Genomic DNA, 19707 nt, shown 5'->3' with positions numbered 1-19707 from the left:
GGGAGGCATGGAATGGCTGACAGATTCAGCCTGTTAGGCAGGGGCAGTTTTTAGCTCACATGAGCATTCGCATCACAAGAACAGTCACACCCAAACCTCAATCCTGAGATGCTCAGAGGAGTCACACCTATATGCTCCCCTTTCTGGAGTTCCAGAAAGGTCTCCACCTCTGAACCCTTTCCTATCTGGCCCACAAATGCCTAAAATCAGAAGTATTATTATAAACTACATTTTTTTTTTTAACAAATTGTTATTTTGGCTCCAGCTTGACTCAGTGAATCAGAACCTCTGGGAGTGTGGCCAAAGGCTCCTGTGGGTTTATCAAGTCCTCCAGGTGTCTTACTGCCACATATGCTGTCTTAAGGATGACATCTTTTCTGCCAAGTTAAGATGCATATATTTCAGTAGGGACCTTATGCAGGATGAATGGGTGTGTCCGCGACTTCCATTCCACAGCTCCTCATTGCCACTAGGATCTTAAGGTGGCCTCCACAGCCCAGCAGTCTGACCCAGCCTGCTTCTCCACCACATCTGCGCCTCTCCTGCCCTCACTGTCTAAGCTCCAGCCTTGCAGCCTTTTAGCAGTTCCTCTGATACTCTTCATTCTCTCCACCACGGGTCCTTTGACATGCAGCTCCAGCCTTATGTCTGGAAGGGCTTCCCCACTGCCTAGTTAATACCTCAGCTTAATCATCTTTTGTCAAGGTAGTCATCTCCAATGCCCCAAAGCTATGTCAGATTTTTATTATCAATTATGATCATAGCACAGTGTGCTTATCACAGTTGTAATTTTCTACTAATCTGTGGAATTATTTACTACGTATCATCCCACCAAAACATAAGATTCATGAGGGCAAAGATTTTTGTTTGTTTTGTTCATTGCTCCATTGCCAGGGCTAACCACACGCCTAGCTCATAGTAAGTGTTCAATAAATATTTGGGGGACAGAGGACAAGTGACCTGAGTGTGGTACCAGCAAATACGAGGACACAAAAAGGACAAAGTAGCAAAAAGAAACAAGGAACCCAGAATAGAAACCTGGTGGTAATGAGAACAAACTTCTATGACCTCCTGCTCTAGCTACCAGCCTCAGCAGATGCAGTAATCAGTAACAGTTCTGACCACAGAGCCGCTTCAATCTCAGCCAGGGGCTACCCTGAACACACAGACCCCAACCAATTTTGGTTGCAAGCCTCATTATAAACCATGCTCTGCTTTAGACCGCGAACACTACCACCAATCCTGCTTCCAGGTCTTACTGAGAAGAATGAATTACAGATCGTCTCTGTTACCAATCAGCCCTCTCCCGAAAATAAATTCCTTAATTCAGTGTGACCATCAGCTCAGTGGGCTGAAAGAGGCTTCCTTTATCTGTTCAGAACAGGCTTTATTTATGCTTCAGTTTTTACAAAGTCCTGGGAATGCTATCTGATCATTGATTTTTTCTGTAATAGTCAATGTAGCAAATTAGAAATTCTAGCAGTCTCCTTTACAACTTTTACTGTCCCAAATCCCAGTCTGACTTTGAGCACACAGCCTTCACTATTGGAAAACAATCACAGTTTGTAAGGCGGAGGTCCAAAGACCAAATAAAATGATGCCATTTATGAAACAAACAACAAACACGTCAAGTGGTCTGGTCTTTTCTAGCCTCCATTTCTAATGCTCTTTGTAGGCTCCTGCCTTGGTAAAGGGCTGTCTGCCACCACAGGAGATCTGGATCCCCAGTGTGAAATGCAAACTTTGGAATCAGGCTTCTTTGTAGAATCACACTTTAATACTCTAAAGGAAATGCTTCTTAAAATACAACTATCACATTAATAGAAAATAACTGAATTTGTGTATTTTATTCATGAATATGAGCTATATACTAGATCCTCCACATAAATACTACCACTATTTCCAGCTCTAAAAACTGTTTCTTTCCAAACTGCCAGTCTTATGCATCCTTACACTCCAAGCTATATACCTATCAAGTTTACAATTATCAGCCTATCAAGTTCTTTAAGCTAAATGTATGTGTATACATGTCTGTGCATCTCTGTATATGCAAATCTATAGATGTATGTGTATATGCATAATGGCATCCATGTGTGGGCATATGCAACTATGTGTGTGCATATATACATATGTGCACCTATGTGTGTGATCCATATATGACGGATAGATGTAGGCATGCATATCTATGTATCTTAACAATGTATTCTATAAAATAAGATCAGAGCCACAAAAATCTAAACTAAGCCAAAACAAAATGCTTCAGAGGGCTATAATTTTCTTGGCAGGAGACGGGTCTGATTACGTTTTCTGTGATGTTCATTGACTCCAAATCCACCTGGACTTGCAGCTGCATGGGACTCTCACCCACTACTTTTGCTTGCTGGGTTTTTTTGCTTGTTTTGTATAAACAAGTTTCAATTGGGTTTCCACACTTTCAAAATAATCCTGCTCTGATTATTTACCAGAAAGTCAACATTTATTGGGTTTGTTCATTTAGTAAATATTTATTGAGTGCCTATCAGGCACTGCATTAAGGGCCTGTGATACAATAGTGAACAGGCATACATAGTTTACTGTCTTCTCCATGTTTCTTTCATTCTAGCTGGAGAGACAGTCAATAAATACATAAATCATATTCTCTGTTAGAAAGTGCTAAATTCACTGCTCCAGCCAAACTGAACTCCCTCCCATGCTGTTGCTTATACCACCCCTCTTCCCCTGAGCATCTTTCTGTCTCATACCTACCCTTCAGTTCACGGCCAAGCTCAAGATACACAAGTCTAAAGCCTGACTTTTTCCTGCATAATTACTCACTCCTTCTGAATTCATGTAGTCCACAAATTATACAACTCATTTAATACTTAATACATATTCCTTTATCTTCTCACTTATATGCAACATCATCTCAAATCTCTAACAACAGAAACAATTACTTATTATGTGAATATTGACAATCTTCCTCCTCCTTCAGCTTCTAAGGAGGAAGGACTCTCGCTGGCTGGGTCAGTTCCCAGGCAAGTTCTTTGTAGTGGACAGCCCGGTAGTGGACAAGACACAGAGAAGAACTAAAAACAGACAGAGAGGCGACACTACTATACCAAATAGAGCTGAGAGAACAGGAAGAGAAAGGAAAGAAAAACTCAAAGGCTAGGTGCTGGGCTGAGAGTTAGAGGAGTAGACCATGAGAGTGGGAGAGAAAACCTTACAAAGTAAGTGGTAAACACATAGAGACCCTAAGACAACAGTGAGGAGGAGATCGGATTGATAAGATTTTTGCTGCACAACAGGAATACCTTTTTCCCACTCTGATTCATATTTCCTCAAAAAGATGAATAAAGATTTACAGTGTTTTAATTCATGTATTGGCTACTGGACTGTGTTTATTTGAATGTGACTCTATGAATAAGACTGAGCCACGGGACAACAAGATTTATCTGGGCTATGTAATGAGCATGTCGTCTGCCTGGAGAATACAATTTCTCAAATTCCAGAATTGGGATCTCATATTTCTTCATATCCCTCCCCAGTACTGAGCATAGTGTCCTATACATAATAGTCAATAAATGTGTTTTAATGATAAACAGGTGTGTGAATGGATAAGCAGATGATGCAGATCCTATTTGTTCAAATGGTAATGTTTCAGAGGCTGTCGTCTGATATTAGCGATGTACCCAACAGTATTTGCCAGTGTATTTATTTAAGGAGATTTTCCATTTGTCTACCAAGCAAATATAACTTTTGTAGGTCAAACTCCCAATTACAGCATAAAACAGGATAGTCATGAGTACATCGCTAGTTAAGGATGCATGTTAATACCAAAAATATCCTAACATTCAAAACCCAAATGTCAGAGAGAGTAGTAGAGGGGAGAGAAAAGAAGAGTTTTTTTAATGCAATCCTCATTATTTATACTCCTTATCAAAAACTGGAAAAATTGTCTTCTGCCTACATGCCCTACTTGGTCCATTTCACTTGTGCTCTGAGTTTTATACCCAAGATCTTTCTGAAAAACAATCACAACTAACACTATTTTTGTGTCAAAGTCAAAAGAACATCTTTAAAGCATTTTTCCTGGTTGACTTTCAAAATATGTTTCTTTTCTAGAAAATCCTTTGCCCCATTCTCATGGAATGATTCTGACCTCTGAAAAAGAATATGATAAATGAAATTCAAATATCTCCCTTCAGAATGTTGAAATTGGAAAGCAGAAGAATCTAAGAGAAGGACATGGGAATGGAGTCGGAGTTGTAGTCTTCTGAAATATGAATGTTCTTGATATAACATTAAATGGGAGAAATGTCACTAGAAATTAACATTGTGATAGGGACCGTGACAACAGTAACCTCTTGTTCACACCCCCGTCCCTCCCTCACCATGTACTCTGATGTTCAGAGGCAGTAGTGTAATCAAACCATTATATTTCTTATTACTCTGATGTGTAAATACCTTAAATATCTCTGCCTAAAAGGATTTGTACTGTCCTTTCTCCAGAAACTGTCAATGACCACTTTTCCCCTTGAGGAGATCCGTAAACATTCCAGATTGTTACGGAAGCTGCTGAAAGGTATGTCTGAACTTTAAGTTGAATCTTCTTAACAGCATCCAGCCAAAAGTCAATGGAAGGGGAACAGTGCAGAAGTGCAAAGATAAATTGGCTGCCCTGAGTGAAAATTGGAAGACAGTTAAGGACAATCTGATACTGTGTCTTAAATTTGTCATTAAATTATATAAGCCCTTTCACCCAGAAAATTCCATATCTGGGAATTTAACCCAAATAAATCATGAGAAAAGAAAACAAAGATGAGGTTATAATGATGTTTGAAATTCTGTTTAAAAAGGCAAAAGAAAGGAAGGAGGTGTTTAACAATAGTATATTGATTGAATAGATTATAGTACATGGAATCAATGGAACACTATACAGCCATTAAGAAGAATCCTATAGGCTTATATTTATTAATACAAATGAAGGCCAGCGATACATTTAAGTAAAAAAAGCAAATAACCAGACAGTATATGGAAGTGTTCTTTCCAAAAAAGTGTGGATATTATTTATACTTACATTATCTATTGTCACAGAGACTTCTTATTTTTCAAAAGAGAGTAAATTAGAAAATTACCTTCTGCTGAAAAAAAAACTGTCATCCCAGGGGTTTATATGTTCAGCCCTAAGAATCACCCTCACTCCCCCTCCTTCTTTCTCTTTCTTCTGCTTTTCTTTCCTCCCCTCTCCTCCCCTGCTCCCTCCCTTTCTCCCCCTTCTAAAGAAGAAAAAGAAAAAGTACTCTGGAAGAGCAGACACTGGGCTATAAAAAAAAAAAAAAGCAATTAAAGAAATTGTTTTCTTAGTTGAAATTCGCACTGGCAGAAGGTTTGTCTTCTAAGTTGAAAGAAGCCGGGTAAGTTTTAAAGAAATATTTTAGTCAAATTCTGTGACTAAGATTTGGGTTAAAATTCATTAGTATTGCTTAGGTAATAAGGTATGTCTTTCCAGAGTTAACAGGAAACTCTTTAAAATATGAAAACAATTTTCCTTATTATTTAATTTTTCCACATTAATCTGTAAGTAAAATGCAAGTATCTTTATTTTTTAAATGAAGGACTGAGGTTGAGAGAGAGAAAATGCAGAAGAATGCAGAGAGAGAGAATTTATGGTTAGAAACAGACACACCTTGGGTTAGCTTCTCTACGCCAGACCAAATCCCTTCAGCTAACATACCAGGCACACATCACAGAACTGCCTGCAGACCTGGTGAACCTGAGACTCTCCATTCCAGGGACCACGTGTGTCCATAATGGAATGTCGTTTGTTTTTCGAGCCATGCTTAGTTTATCACCCTCAGTAGGCACCAATGAATCAGTGGTGATGACATCACGATACTTAGGAAGATGGCAGAGAGGCAGAAAGGCCAACTGATAAAGAAAAGATCCTAATAGTCACTTCCAAAAATAAGAAGAACATCAGAAAGCATGAATCTGAAATACAGAAATGTGGTTTCAATTTAAGTAAAATTTAATTGAATAGAAATCTTCCAACTATGCAAACGTGGACTGTAAGAATTTTATCTAAATTATGCTGTTCAGGGCAGCTTTTCAATTCCTTTGCTTTTGTTCTTTTCCAAATATTGCTTCTTATTTGAACATTTCAAAGTTTTTTTCCCCCAGAGTTCAGTAGACCATATTCAACTGTGGTTTTAAGGTGACCGTGAAAAGGTGAAATATTTGCATTTTCTTTGTTAAATCTTAAGCTTTTAGAAAAAGATGTTAATGATTCTATAGCTGGTATCCTCTCCAAACTTTGACTATTCTACCTCTGGCCTCCAGAGCAGAGTGTCTTAAAGGACAAAATGCAAAATTTAGCATTCCCAAAAGGAAGAAGGAAAGTCCTTTTTTTTTTTTTTTTGCATTTTATCCTCTAAAATACTTTTAATGTAATAAACAGGGGAAAGTTTAAATGTCACAGAGATGGGTTATGGAAATCAACCAAGAAGCCTTAAGATTAACATTTGCAGCTTGAAAGTTTCTTCACGTGGCATTTATAAACCACTCAGGCGACTACCATGTGGCTGCAGTCAGATGCTAAGCTGTGTGATGCTGGCTCAAAATACAGTTGTCAGAAGGAAAAGTGAGATGGAAACAGCTGGTAAAGCCAAGATTTTCTCAAAGAGGTGGAAGAAGGGAAAGGAGACAGAGCTGGGGAAGATGATGCCAGCTGTACAGGGAGGAAAACAAACAGGCAGCTTGGAGAGCTGGGGTGAGCTGAACATCTGGAAAGGTTGACCAGCACCCAAACCACAAGATTCAGAGGCAGGGGAAACCCAGCCCCGCTACAGGCTGGCATCAGCGTATGAGAGCTGGGCAGACCTCCCAGGGGTGCCATGAAGACAGGGTCCAAACCAGAGACAGGGGCTGCCCCAGCACAGCAGCCAGACAGAGTGACAGTCATGATGAGACTCAGACAGTGGGACCTTATTATTGCAGGGAATTAGATTTCCCCCAGGAAGCTGGAGGAGTGCCTGTGGGCTTGGAGGGGAAGGATCCAGCTCAATGTACAGCCAAAGGGCAGGGGCCTCAGAAACCCAGATTGGGATGACAAGTTCTATACTTGACCCACCTCCACCAGTAAGAGCTAAGAGATAAGCAGGCCATACAATCTTCACGATTGCAAGAGTTGGATTACCAGTTTGGACCTACATCTCCTGGTGGCATTTTCCAATAAGAGGAAAACATGCTAAGCATCTCTCACTCCACACGAGACTCCTTTCTTCTGACATGTCCTGACCTATCCCAGACCTTTTCCTCTTCCCACGCCTTCTCTGCCACTCCCAGCCTTCCCCAGGGAGACAGGTCCTGGCTGCCCGCACGGTCCTCATGGCCAGGGAGCAGGCACAGAGAGCTGGAAGCCAGCCTGTCACGAGGTGGAGAAAACATGGCTGGTGGGGAGAGGCAGTATCTGGCCCATTTATCTCATGGTTCCTTTTAACTCCTGGCTAAGAAACAAAAGAACTCGTCAAGAAATGACTGAGATAGAGTAAGACGCATCTAGAGATCTGATGCCTAAATTGTTAAAACAGGCACATACAAAAAAATTAACATAGGCCACTCTGCTTGGCTTCAAGGAGCTCTCCAGCCAAAATATGATGTTAAAAAATCTCCTGTCCTTGCTTTTCTACTGGAACTTTTCCCTTTTAAATACTGCCCACCACCTTTATCCCAACCAGTATACTCCTGGTGGTGTCCCCTGGCTTTTCAGAGCACTTTTTCCCAAATCACACTCTTTACCAAATTTACCCAGCTCCAGGTAAATTACTTTTGAAACTTGCATTTTAAAGGATAAGTTCCAGCAGAATGGTTTACCTAGAAGGGAGGGAAGGGATATAATTCAGGGATAAGAAAATAGAGTTTAAAACCAAAGGAACCCGAAGGACAACCTGAAAATTCATATCAAAGACTAAAAGGTCTCTATTTTGCTTGTTGAAGATAAACAGAGAACCCAGAAATAAAATTCACACCTTGAACTACATAAAAATGTGTTCATTTCCATGATGAGAGCATGTGGCAGAATGGATAGGATTTTCAAAGGTCTGTCATATGCTTGCTGAAATTAAATTCTATTTCCAGATGGCCATTAGTCAATTTATAGCACTACTATTAAACTATCTTAATGACCCAGACTCCCCAGCTATCAAAATGCCTCCACTGCCCTTTATATACTTGGCCTGTCCCACCTGCCTCCGCATTTAGCTGCTCCTTCCTCTGCATCCTATGGCACTTTGCCAGTCCTTTGTCAATGTCACTTGTCACTTTGTTGCCACATTCGCTCAGAGACCACACCCAAATCGCCTTTGCATTGCCAGGCTAGCACAGTGCCTGAAAAATAACAGCCATGCAACACATGTGTTCTACAGCACTACAGAACTGAGTATTCCCCACAGCCCAGCTGCTTAAAACTGTAACTACAGAAAATAGTTAAGTTTCTTGACCGAAAGCCTTGGGAGGCAGAGAATTCTGGCAAAGGAAACATCGTCAAATGAGCAGAGAATGTTGACAAACACATGCATTCTCCCATGGTCACTCACAAAGCTTAACGTGGTCACTCTAAAATTTTTAAAGATTCAGATATCTCTGAGAGTCCAGTGAACTTCTGAATCCTCCCTACGGGGGGTGCACAAACACGAAAATCTGCAGTGTGCTTTCCGGAGTCGCAGGATTTGTGAATGTCCTTTCACATGCCACAACTGCCCCAAAACCAGGGGCCGGCTGAGCCAATTAGGAACTTTTGCCTAAGAATAATGGCATCGGTTGGCTGTGTATAAAAATTTCCACTTTAAAAAAAACTTGCCAGCATAAACTGTTAGACTTCAAAAGGGTCTGTCTCCAAAAACATCATGATACCACTGAGGATAAATGTAGCAGGCTGAGTCCCTAGCGATCCAAAGCCCTGGGCTGTGAAGGTCCACTGCACCAGCAGGGGCTGCTCCCTTGCTAACAGTCCTAACCTCCACTGTACCTGTAAAGTGTCACATTTATACCTCATCTCTCAAGAGAAGAAAATAAAAAGTATGTACTGCTTTAGAAATAATTTGGCAAGACAAGTCTTTTTCAACTGATAATTTAGAATCAAAACAAAGAGCATTCTATAGCTCCCAGGAAGCAGAAAACAGTTATAGGCAGACTGGAGAAAACTTCTAATCCAGCTAAGACATCAGTTACAAAGTCCTGGACGTCACTGATTTCCAGGGATCTGTAGCTAATTTAGCATCAATACTCCTGAAGAAGTGACCCAGCTCCTACAAGGACAGTCCTAGGGCCACGAGCTGCACCATCTATTCCTTTGTGAAATCAAAATGGATCTAAAATTAGAAGAGCAGCTTTTGAGTAGGCCATAAGCAAAATAGCACTTGTCTGGATTAAACATAAATATGCATATATTTTATGAGATAAATCAACATCAAAAATGTACTAACACTGTAAGAAAGAATGGCACAAAGGCGGTAAAAGTGATAGAAAAAATAACGGACTATGGGCAGGAGAATATAAGAAGGCAGGAGCAAAAGGCAAATATGAGCAGCCAGACCACCAGAGAGAGTATTCAGAGAGGCAGGAGTTGGGTCAAAACAAAAATAACTTCAAAGAAGAGGAAAGAGAAAAAGTATCAGATTGAGGTAACAACAAACACGGGCCACAAAAGAGAAAAGTGTGAAGGAAAAAGTGGGCTTTCTCTGAGCAAGTAGGGAGAGAGGAAGCATGGGCAAAAGAGCGATGCTCTGCCTGGTCTCTGATCACCAAGTGAACTGGCCGTGAGACTATCCAGGCTTGTCTGTGTGTCCATTAGAATTTTTAAGACCTTAAGGAGGGTCAAGTGCCCGAGGAGAGCTGACTCTCTGGCTGGCTGCTTTTCTTCTGAATCCAAATGAGAAGAGCCGACAGGAGGTCTTGCAGAAGAAGGGGTCCAGCGTCTGCGGCATGGAGAGGATGGGGAGGTCCATCTGAGGATGGAACAAGAGCAGGGGGGCACAGCAGAGGTCCACCATGTACAAGGGAGGGGAAATATGCTGAGGGCAAGTGACAAGGGGAAACAGTCTAGAGAAAGAGCCCCATGGGGCTGTCACCTAGTAACGGTGACCACCAGCAGCTTTCTACCCAGAGGCCACACGGCAACAGTTGTTTCTGCCCTCACCCCCGAGACCATCCGCCACAGCAATGTCTATAAGCAGCCCAAGTTTAAAAAAAAATTATCTTACATAAGACAGGCAAGCCACAACTGCTTTTCATGGAAATGCAACTGGAACAACACATCTTTCCTATCTGGGAATACAAACTATCGGTGGCGAATGAATCACTTGGCAAGTTAATGAGTATCTTGGCTGCTTCCCATGGAGCACACAATGCTAAACAAAGGTCAATTTAGTTATTTACCTCAAAACATTGCATAAAAAAAGCAAATAACATATTTGGAAGAGACGTATTTGGGAAAAGCAGAAGGGATAATTAAGGAGAGGGCAGAAGAGGTGGAATTGGGTGACAGCACAGGAGGAAAGAAGCTGGAGAACTGAAGCCCAGAAGCCAGCACTACACACTTTGTGAAATGTTTCATCATTCCTTTCTATGAAGGAGCAGAAACATTCACAAAGTTATGGTATTGAAGGAAAACTAAAAAAAAAAAATTAAATGCAGTAGCACTGAAGTCAGTCAAAAATATCTAATGCATCTAGAATGTGTAGAACATTAACATTAGGCTCTTAGCAATCAACTTTAAAAAAGAGCATTTTTGTAAAGCTGGTGCCAGCAGCCAAGTCTGTCTCCCGAGACACGAAGGGACTCCTCTGCTTGGCTGCAAAGAACTATCAGAATGAATAGAATACCTTTGCTTATGTACAGAGAATCTATGGAGCACAGGGGCAGAGACTGCCAGCTCCTGAAAGTGCCCACATTTCCTTCCAAAAAGCACAAGTAGTGACTAAAACACAGCAACACAAGTCTGGAACTTCCCTCCGCCTCGAGCACAGAAGTTTTCTCCCTCCTACACGGGCATCGGTTTGTTCCTCTGTCAAATGACGGCCATCATACTCTTCAAAATAGTCTTTTTTTATTCTTAACTAAAATGTGTTCATATCTAGAGAGCCCGGTATTGTAAAAAGGAATCATTTTAGAAGCCACTTTTTTTTTTAATTAAACAAATGTCAATGTAGTAAGCTTAAGGCTTCGGCAATGATGACAAAAGATAAATCTAGCTTAGGATAAAAAGATTTTGTTGAAGAATTAGCTGGCAGTGTGTGGGGGTAGCCAACTTATCATTGTGAGGAAGTTGGCCATTCTTCCTCAGAAGGAGCTTGTGACAAGATTGTCTGCCATCTTTATAAAGAATAATACTAAAAGACTGTGAACTCCATTACAAAGCCACCTGAACCACTTAGAAAGCTCCAGTTGGGAGATTTAAAAAGAAATTAGATGATAAATTTTCAAAATAGAAACTACTGGTTTATAGAAATAAAGCATATCACTCAAAATCATCATCTCCCATCATAACCTAAAGTATAATTGTTGAGAAAGAATTCCTTAATTTATATATATCTGATTAAATTTTTAAAAAATGATTCCTCTAAGGGGCAATATATTTCAACCAAAGGCAAATTTTTTCCATGGAAGATTTTTGCTGGCAAAATGAGCTCAAATTTTGTTGGAGCTCATAAAATTCCTTGTGTCTCAAAAGAATAAATTTACATTAATGCTGGAAAAGCCTTCTCTATTAATCTGCACTCTCACTCCCAACATCAGTCTAAAGTTACAGTTATGTTACAGTGAAAAGTAATATAAAATATAAGCCAACATTTCAAATGGATGTCTCCTGGTAGCATTAGTGACATTTGAAAGAGCATCTTGATAGCTCATATATTTTTGCAAAATATTAGTTCTATGCCATAGCAGCAAAGTTAGTCTAATAAAAGAAAAAACTTTAAAAGATCAATATAAAATAAAATTCAAACTTTTTATCAAAATATATAAACTATTGAGAGAAATCTTCTGCATCCGTGGATGTTTTGCTGCCCTTGTCTAGCTTGGATTAATACTTAGTCTACAGGCACACACCTGGTCATCTACATTTGCCCTCTTACAGCACTAAATTATGTTTTCTACCTTTATCTTGCATCTACCTACCACTTCAGCATTTTATTAAAAAAATAATAATAATAATAATAATAAGGGAGAAATGTGGGATTCACATATAAATCAAGTATAAAAATCAAACGAATAATCATCTGACTTGATTGTTTATAGTCCATGATTGCGTGATCAAAACCGAAAGTTTCTGTGATGACTGCCCTTGTACTGTTCACCATGTAAGACCTTATTCACTATGTAAGAACTTGTTCACCAGGTAAGAACTTGTTCGTTATGCTTCAGAAGATTGGAGACTGTTGAGAATTAGGCTTGGGGTTGATGAATGATTGTGCATTGAGTCTCCTATATAGAATTTTATTGTTGTTAACAACCATTTGATCAATAAATATGAGAGACGCCCTCTCAAAATATATATATATATAAACTATTTCCTTTTAGATAAGTTGTTACAACAGACAGAAATAATAGTTACTAAGAATGTTTGTGGGGCTAAAATTTTGATTTGACTCTCGACAATACTACATCATACAATTTCTAACTGATAATCTGCTATCCATCTTAACAGGCAAATGCTAGTATGAAGCTAAATACCCTCCCTTTTTTCCAGCACATCCCTTTCCCAAGCTGATTTCTCCTTACCTTCCCCCCAGTAACATCGCTGCTCCCCGCCATGTGAATTTCCAAAGATTGGAAAATGGCCTTCTCATCAGAAGGATGTCAGTCAAATACAAAATGCAACACAAATTATAATGAGCTGTGCAATTCACTTTATCCACTTAGCTTTATTATAACAGTTGCACCAAATATTTATCTTGGAGAATATCTTAATATATATTTTCCACTTAATTTAGCAAAATATTTAGTGTACCTCAGAAAAAAAAAGGCTAAGTACCCTAGACTCATCCCTAACATTTGTGATTAATACTTTCACATGCAGTACTTCATTTAAGCCCCGCAAACCCCTGAGAGGCAGGTCGCCCCTGCTCCCCCCCCACCATCCTCCAGGTGAGGACTATGGGACTGCATGAGTGACAGGAGCAGGTACAACAGCAGGATGCAAGGGGCTGCTTGGGTGCCTGGGACAGGGACGGAGAGAGTCAAGACTTGAGCTGGTGTCTGAGTTAAGGCCACACAATACCAGCAGCTCTAATGAAGTAGCTGATGATATCCACACGCTAAAGGGCTGGAGTTACAGTTAGGGCCCCAAAGAAACCCTATGCTGGGTGAGGGGTAAGACAACGGCTGGACAGTCAGAATGCAGGCCGAGGAGGGCGGGGGTCCTCGGCAGACTGCCCAAGTGCGGCCCAGGCAGGGGGCAGGGGGCTCGGGGTGGGGCGGTCACGTGTTATGAAGGCCATTTCTACCCAGGGGAAGGAATTTGAAAACAGCTCACTGGGCATGTGGGAGTTCAGAGGAGGTTAAATTACAGATTTAACCATGTTTGAGAAAGAGTGAAAAGTCAGAAGTGCCCCAGAGGAGAGAGGTGGGTGTGGGGAAGAAGAGTCGCAGAAAGAGCTGTGACCGCTGAGTTCCTTCTGAGGCGGGCCCGGCAGCAGTGAACAGCTTGCTGAGCGGCTGCCTGCGGCCCTGGGTCAGCCCTAAATCAAGTGAGAACGGGGTTCTTCTGAGAGACCAACAGTCAAGGCCTCAAGCTGCCCACAATTCCTGGAGAAAGCAGACTGAGATGTCAAAAAGAAAACAGATTCAGAGCCGTAAGTGCCAAAGATCACACACCGATGATGCTTTTCTAGGGCTGGGACACAGTCTCAGGATTCCAGGGCCCATGCTTTCTCCACTGTGAGCCACACTGGAAATGTTTCTTTAGAAACTACTTTTGATGATCAGCAAAACCTCACCTAAAAATGGAGGAATAGTGTTAACAGCTAGAATTCAGGTTATCCGAGCAAAATTCCCTGTGCACTGCCTGTAAGTATCCAACCATGGTTGGGGTGAATCAGATGTAGCATTGGGTAGATTTTCTCAACTCACCGATGAAGTGATTGGGCCCCAAGGCGAGCATCTCCTCCAAGAGGACTAGAGCCCCGGGGGCCTGCAGCAGGGTCATGCTCCGGCCGTCTATCAGGGAGCACTGCTGAAACCCCGCGGCTGTGACCTTCCACAGCAAGATCAGCGAAGCAGTGGCATCCTGCCGAATTCTGAAAATAGGAATAAAGTAAACAAAAAGTACCTTTAAGAAAAATTCATCTTGAAACCATCCCATCACATTAAAAATAAAAATAACGATGACACGTACATCCACAAAGGCATCAGGAACCTGATGAAATGATCTAAAGGATCCATAAATGAACGCCCACTTTATGCACACTTCCTGCAGTCATGTCCCACATTCATGAGAAACGCCTGCCACCCATTGATTTAAAAATATACCACAAAATCATTGAAGATTACTCACCGCTGGGTGATAATTTTAATCAATAATAAAGGGGTATATTGAGTTCTTTTAGAGACAGATCCTTCCATATCTGCACAATTTAAAGAGTCCTGTTTGAATTTATCAACGTGTGATGCCTCCCAAAACAGCCCCCTAAGCTGGCTGCCAACGTAAACAAAACTGTGTCACCTCCCAGGCTTCAGGTCTCCCCTGGCTTTTTCTCATTTTCAGGGTAAAAGCCACAGAATGAGATGCCACAGACGGCGAACCAATCCTGGCCTCAGTTTGTGTCTCAGCCTCAAATCCTGCCGTTGCATCCTGCAGCACAGGGCCCCCGCAAGGAGGAGCTGCTGTCTCTCCCCAAGCAGGCTGTGTCCCAGCTGCCAGCCACGGCCTCCTCCTCTACCTGAGCCCACATGCCACCTCTTCTCTGAGGCTTCCCCGGCCATCTTCCCACCTTCCTCCACACTCCCGGAGATCTGCGTCTCCACCCTGGATGGCAGGGAGCCAGGTGCTCAATAAAGGTTCGATGAACGACTGAATTCATGAATAAATGAAATATGAGGGCCAAAATCCTCACAAGCGGATTCAGAGCACCCAGACATCATGGCACTCCCATCCTACTCAGCTACAGCCAGGCTGCAGCTTCTGACCAGTTCTGCAGCATAAGAGGGTCTTGGAGAATTTCAGGGTTTTTGAGAGGATAAAAACCAAAAAGCATTTAAAGGCATAGAAGATCAGAACTATTCAAAAGGCCTTAAGACAATGTGCCCTAGACAAGAAAGGGCTAGGAGAGTGTCATAAACAGAAAGGGAACTAATCGTCCTTATTTCCCTGAAAACCAGCTCTGGATGGCAGGGCTTCATCAGAATTATGAGCCATAAAACCCTTAGGACCGGGGTCCCCCTACTGGTAGAACTTGGAGCTGCCTCGGATGCCACACCTTTCTCCCTGTGCCCAAACCTCACTGCCCATCCTGGCTTTTCCCCCACCAGAGTAAGCTCAAGGCCGAGGGCAGGCAATGCAGGGGCAATGTAACAGAGCCCCTCTCCCAGACATGTCCAGGGACTCCACTGCTTCAAAGGCAAGATGGGCAAAAATAACCCCATACAGAGGGAAAAGGCCTACAGAGCCCAGTGCCCCCTTATGACGGAGCCCATGCAGCACACTGGTTAACCAGGGTCACATGTCCCTCCATCTTCTAAAGTCCTCGAAGACTGGATAGCAAATGCCCCTTTGGTTGCATGGTGGTAGGGTGGTGGGGTGGCAGTTCATCTCAACAGAGGAGGATGGACGGGCAGTGGGTTGCCAGACAGGCCTGGGAGCTCAGACGCCGGCCCCACCCCACGCCCAGCAGCGTACAGCCACCGCCGCCCACAGGTGCCCAGCCCCCGCTGCTGCTTCCCTCTGTGCTTCCCCGTCCCCACCCTTGACCAAGGGCAGTATGCAAGCTGGAAGAGCTTAAGCTTAAAACAAAACAAAACACTATCTTCTCAGATGCTTGGGGTTTTTTAAAGGGAAAAGTATAATGTTTGGATTTTAAATTTGGGGCAAATTATTCATATGAATTTAATCAATGGCTCATTAAAATCATAGGAGGCCAAAGAATTTGGGGAGCAAAAATCCTTTGGGAGATAAAAGGATCTCATCAAACCTCAGGGCTTCTCGTCTCACAACTGACTCATCCACATCCCATCCACTTCCACAATCCCACATCTCCAGCCTGACTGCATCTTCACTGGAATGTTCCCTGATTTAGCTCCCTCTAGGTTTTGAGTGATACAGGCCACATCTACACATGAAACTCCACTCAGGATTCTCCCTTGACTGACCAGTTACGGAACAGGTGCATGGACAGATGCCACCCAGCACACGGTCACAGTGCCATCTGAAACATTTTCAACTGAGAGTTTTCTTACTTGACTGAGGTGTTCTGCGGCACTTCAAAGGATACCAGGCGGCCACCGGCAGAGCTGTTAGAGCTAGCATTCCCACAGGCAATATCTGGGATCACCTGGGAAAAACACAAAAGAACAGAAGAAGACAAGTGGTTGTGTTGACAACCACACTAGATAATACTGCAAAGCAAAGCCCCCTGAGCTGCTCTCCCCCTGTTCCTCTGGATGAGCCTGGGGTGGGGCCAGAGAGGACAAGCAAAACCTTCTAAGCCCAGAGGAAATTGACAGCTTGGCCATGTGACTTTCTGAAACGCAAAAGCTTTCCTGAGAGCACCCTGACAATGCCTGTGTTGCAAAAACCAATAAATAGGATGCTGCAGGGAAGGGCACAGGATTCACCCCGTTCTCTTTTATTTAGCAAGTAGCCATTAGCCTCTGCTCTACAACCAGTCTGGGGTGACGAGGACTAAATGCTTACAGAACAAGGAGATGGCCCCTAAGGACTGAGGAGGTGAGCCTTAAAATGAGCAATAGGCAAGAAGGTCCTGACTCTGCAGACGTGAGTCTCAGGAGCATACGCTAAGGTCAGCTTGCTGGAAGCTGCCCTTTCCTCCCCTGTGGACTGCATTTCATTTTTTAAGTGACACATCCCAAAAGTATTACACAGATGGGCACAAAAAAGGAGCTCACGAGCAGAAGGTTTGTGTTCATCAGAAGCATATGGTGACCACTTGAGATGCTTTTAACCAGTTTATGCATTTATTCCTCCTGCCATGATCACTGTCCTCACCCATGAGAGTCAAAACAAAAGGGTATTAGAAATATCCCTCATCACTGAATTGAGAACAATACAGAAATTCCCAGCACTTTCCAACCTGCACCCAACACTAGAAGTCAAATGCTCTAGAGAAAGCCCAGAGTGGCCATTCAAAGACATTGAGTCCAGTGTGTTAACTCTGTGAAACAGGCAACTAACTAACTGTTAGCTGTTCAGTTCCCTAAGACTCCAAATAGCCTTGTGTGTCCAAAGCACCATTACTTCACGAAAAAGAGAAGCTCAAAATTTCACAACTTCCTCTGGTACTGACAACCCACTTCTTGAACAGCTAAGAAATAACTGTGTGACAGGAAGATGAGGCATTTCTTGTTAACATTTACCAATTGTAGGACAGCATGTCTTTAAATACATGGATTGCAATAGCTGTTTGGGGAGAAACTTTCTTTAAAGGACACATCCTTGTTAAACGTGGAACCCATTCTAGTTCACAGCGGAGAAATGAGTCATTCAGCAAAGCGGTATTAAAATCATAGCTTTCAAAGCTTTTATTAGAAGTCTGAAATCAGAACAAGTTCACAGCTTTTTTAGGTTGGCTAACAACACTGCCCTGCAGTCTGATGTGGCCTTTATAAATTGTGCGACAATGAAAAAAAAAAGTGGGTCAGTGGAAATGCTGCCTTACCTCTTTTGTGACAGTAACAGAAATTTCTAGACATAATCTTTGATTCTAAAGATGGTGCACAAAGATCTATGTGGGGTTTTTTTTAATTTACACTACAAAACCTATAATAATATACAACCACAGGTCTATATGGATGTCATATAAAACATAAGATATGGAATGGACACTACTGATGTCACCACAAAGTCAGGATTTGAATGTTTTCCCCAGCTCTTCTAGCTAGCAAATTCATATTTTACATTGACTTTTGGAGGTCTGCTGAAAATTCCTCAGAATGGGATTTTTGATGAACTGGAAAATACAAGCCAAACCCAGACTGGACAAGACTCAAAACACAGAATTTGCTATTGCCAAAATAAACTCTGAAATTTCTTTCTTAAATGCATTCTCAAAATATTTTAAAAAGCAATCATCACAGCTTCTTTTTTCTAAATCCCCTCAAAGTCCTGGAAGGTACCAAAATAGAACCTACATGATAACAAACAGACAGTTAATATTCCATGAAGGAAATAATATTCCATGAAGGAAAACAAGGTCAACAGTGGAGGGTCTCTGGCATGTTCATTTATATCTAGGATGATCTCACAGAAATGTATATGGATATCATTCCAGAAAATAATTTCATTCATATTCTTTTCTTGCTTACTCTTTTTATGCTCACAAAGCTATCATAATGGAAACATCTCATCAGTGTAACCAGTAGAGATTTCCTACACCCAAGTGCAGCTGGCAGTAAGATTAGACACATGGTTGAGGTCAATGGGTAATTTAAAGGTCTTCCATTGTTATTGCTGATGTTAGAACCACTGGATTCTATTTTAACCTTATGGGTTTCTTACATAAAAATGTGGGTAATAAAACCTTCTCACCTCCACTTGATCCCATTTCATTTCTACAACTTTCTGCCCGGTTTTTGGCTGCCAAGTTGGCAGGGTCGCCGTCGCCTGAGAGCGGGGCAGGATCACATCAGGCTCCTGGGTAGCAGGGATGGGCTGAAGCTGCCTGGGTGCTGTGGACTCTGTCCAGCCGGGGGCTGGGAGGCTGGGACGCGCTTGCTCGCAGCTGGGGCCTTCCGAGCCTTCCGAGCCTTCGTTGCAAATGCAGACATAGCCATCGCCATGGCTGCTGCTGCAATGGCCATGGTGGCATGGGTTGCTGGCGCAAGGATCCACAACAAGCTGAAACAAGACCATAAATGGGTCAATTATCCCCCCATAAGGAAAGCGATGCCATCACTGGCAAATGAGCCGCAAGTCTCAGAGCTGCTGCTCTAAGGGCGCGATACAGGTTCTTCACCATGTGCTGCGGGGGGAGCTGCCTGGGGTCAGGCCCACCTGAACCCTCCCAGCGAGGAGCCTCCCCAGGCCCGAGCCCCTCTGTACAGTTGATTTCAAGAGTGTATTACTTAGAGGAATTTTTTTAAGGCAAAATAGTTAAAACTGATAGTGAGGGGAGTCTAGTAACCATAATGTTGCTCATGTAATTGTATATTAATGATACAAAAAAAAAAGTTAAAACTGAGGCTCATTAGGAAGATACCAACTTTGACATTTGTAGCTGTCGGTTATGACAAATGATACTGGGGGTCTAGACTGGAATCTCCTTTTTCACGTCCTGGACCACTGTGAGGATTCCTCATGAGAAATGACTTTCCTATTTATCTCCCTTACAGATGTGCTTACCTATGCCTCCCAATTTCCCATCTGATGAACAACCCTTCTCAAGGGGATGTTATTTAATGAAAGTCTTCCACAATCAGCAGCTTACGTGACAATTGCTAGCAAAAATAAAGTGCTGGCAACTTACATAAAGCAGAATCTTATGAAAGTTTCTACCT

The 19707-nt window shown here is 42.2% G+C and overlaps 1 protein-coding gene across 1 annotated transcript in view; it reads right to left on the bottom strand.

Annotated features, from left to right (window-relative positions):
* DNER (delta/notch like EGF repeat containing) overlaps positions 1-19707 on the bottom strand; it is a 267700-nt gene that overhangs the window by 138483 nt on the left and 109510 nt on the right. The window contains exons 2-4 of the mRNA XM_036997832.2: positions 18740-19048; positions 16432-16526; positions 14110-14276 (exon numbers count right to left, since the gene is read on the bottom strand). Coding sequence (XP_036853727.2) covers positions 14110-14276; positions 16432-16526; positions 18740-19048 — 571 coding nt within the window. The remainder of the gene's footprint in view (positions 1-14109; positions 14277-16431; positions 16527-18739; positions 19049-19707) is intronic.

Source organism: Manis javanica, chromosome 12, assembly GCF_040802235.1.
Source record: "Manis javanica isolate MJ-LG chromosome 12, MJ_LKY, whole genome shotgun sequence".
Taxonomy (NCBI): domain Eukaryota; kingdom Metazoa; phylum Chordata; class Mammalia; order Pholidota; family Manidae; genus Manis; species Manis javanica.
Note: the sequence above shows the minus strand (reverse complement) of the source record. Positions and strands in the feature narration are given on the sequence as shown.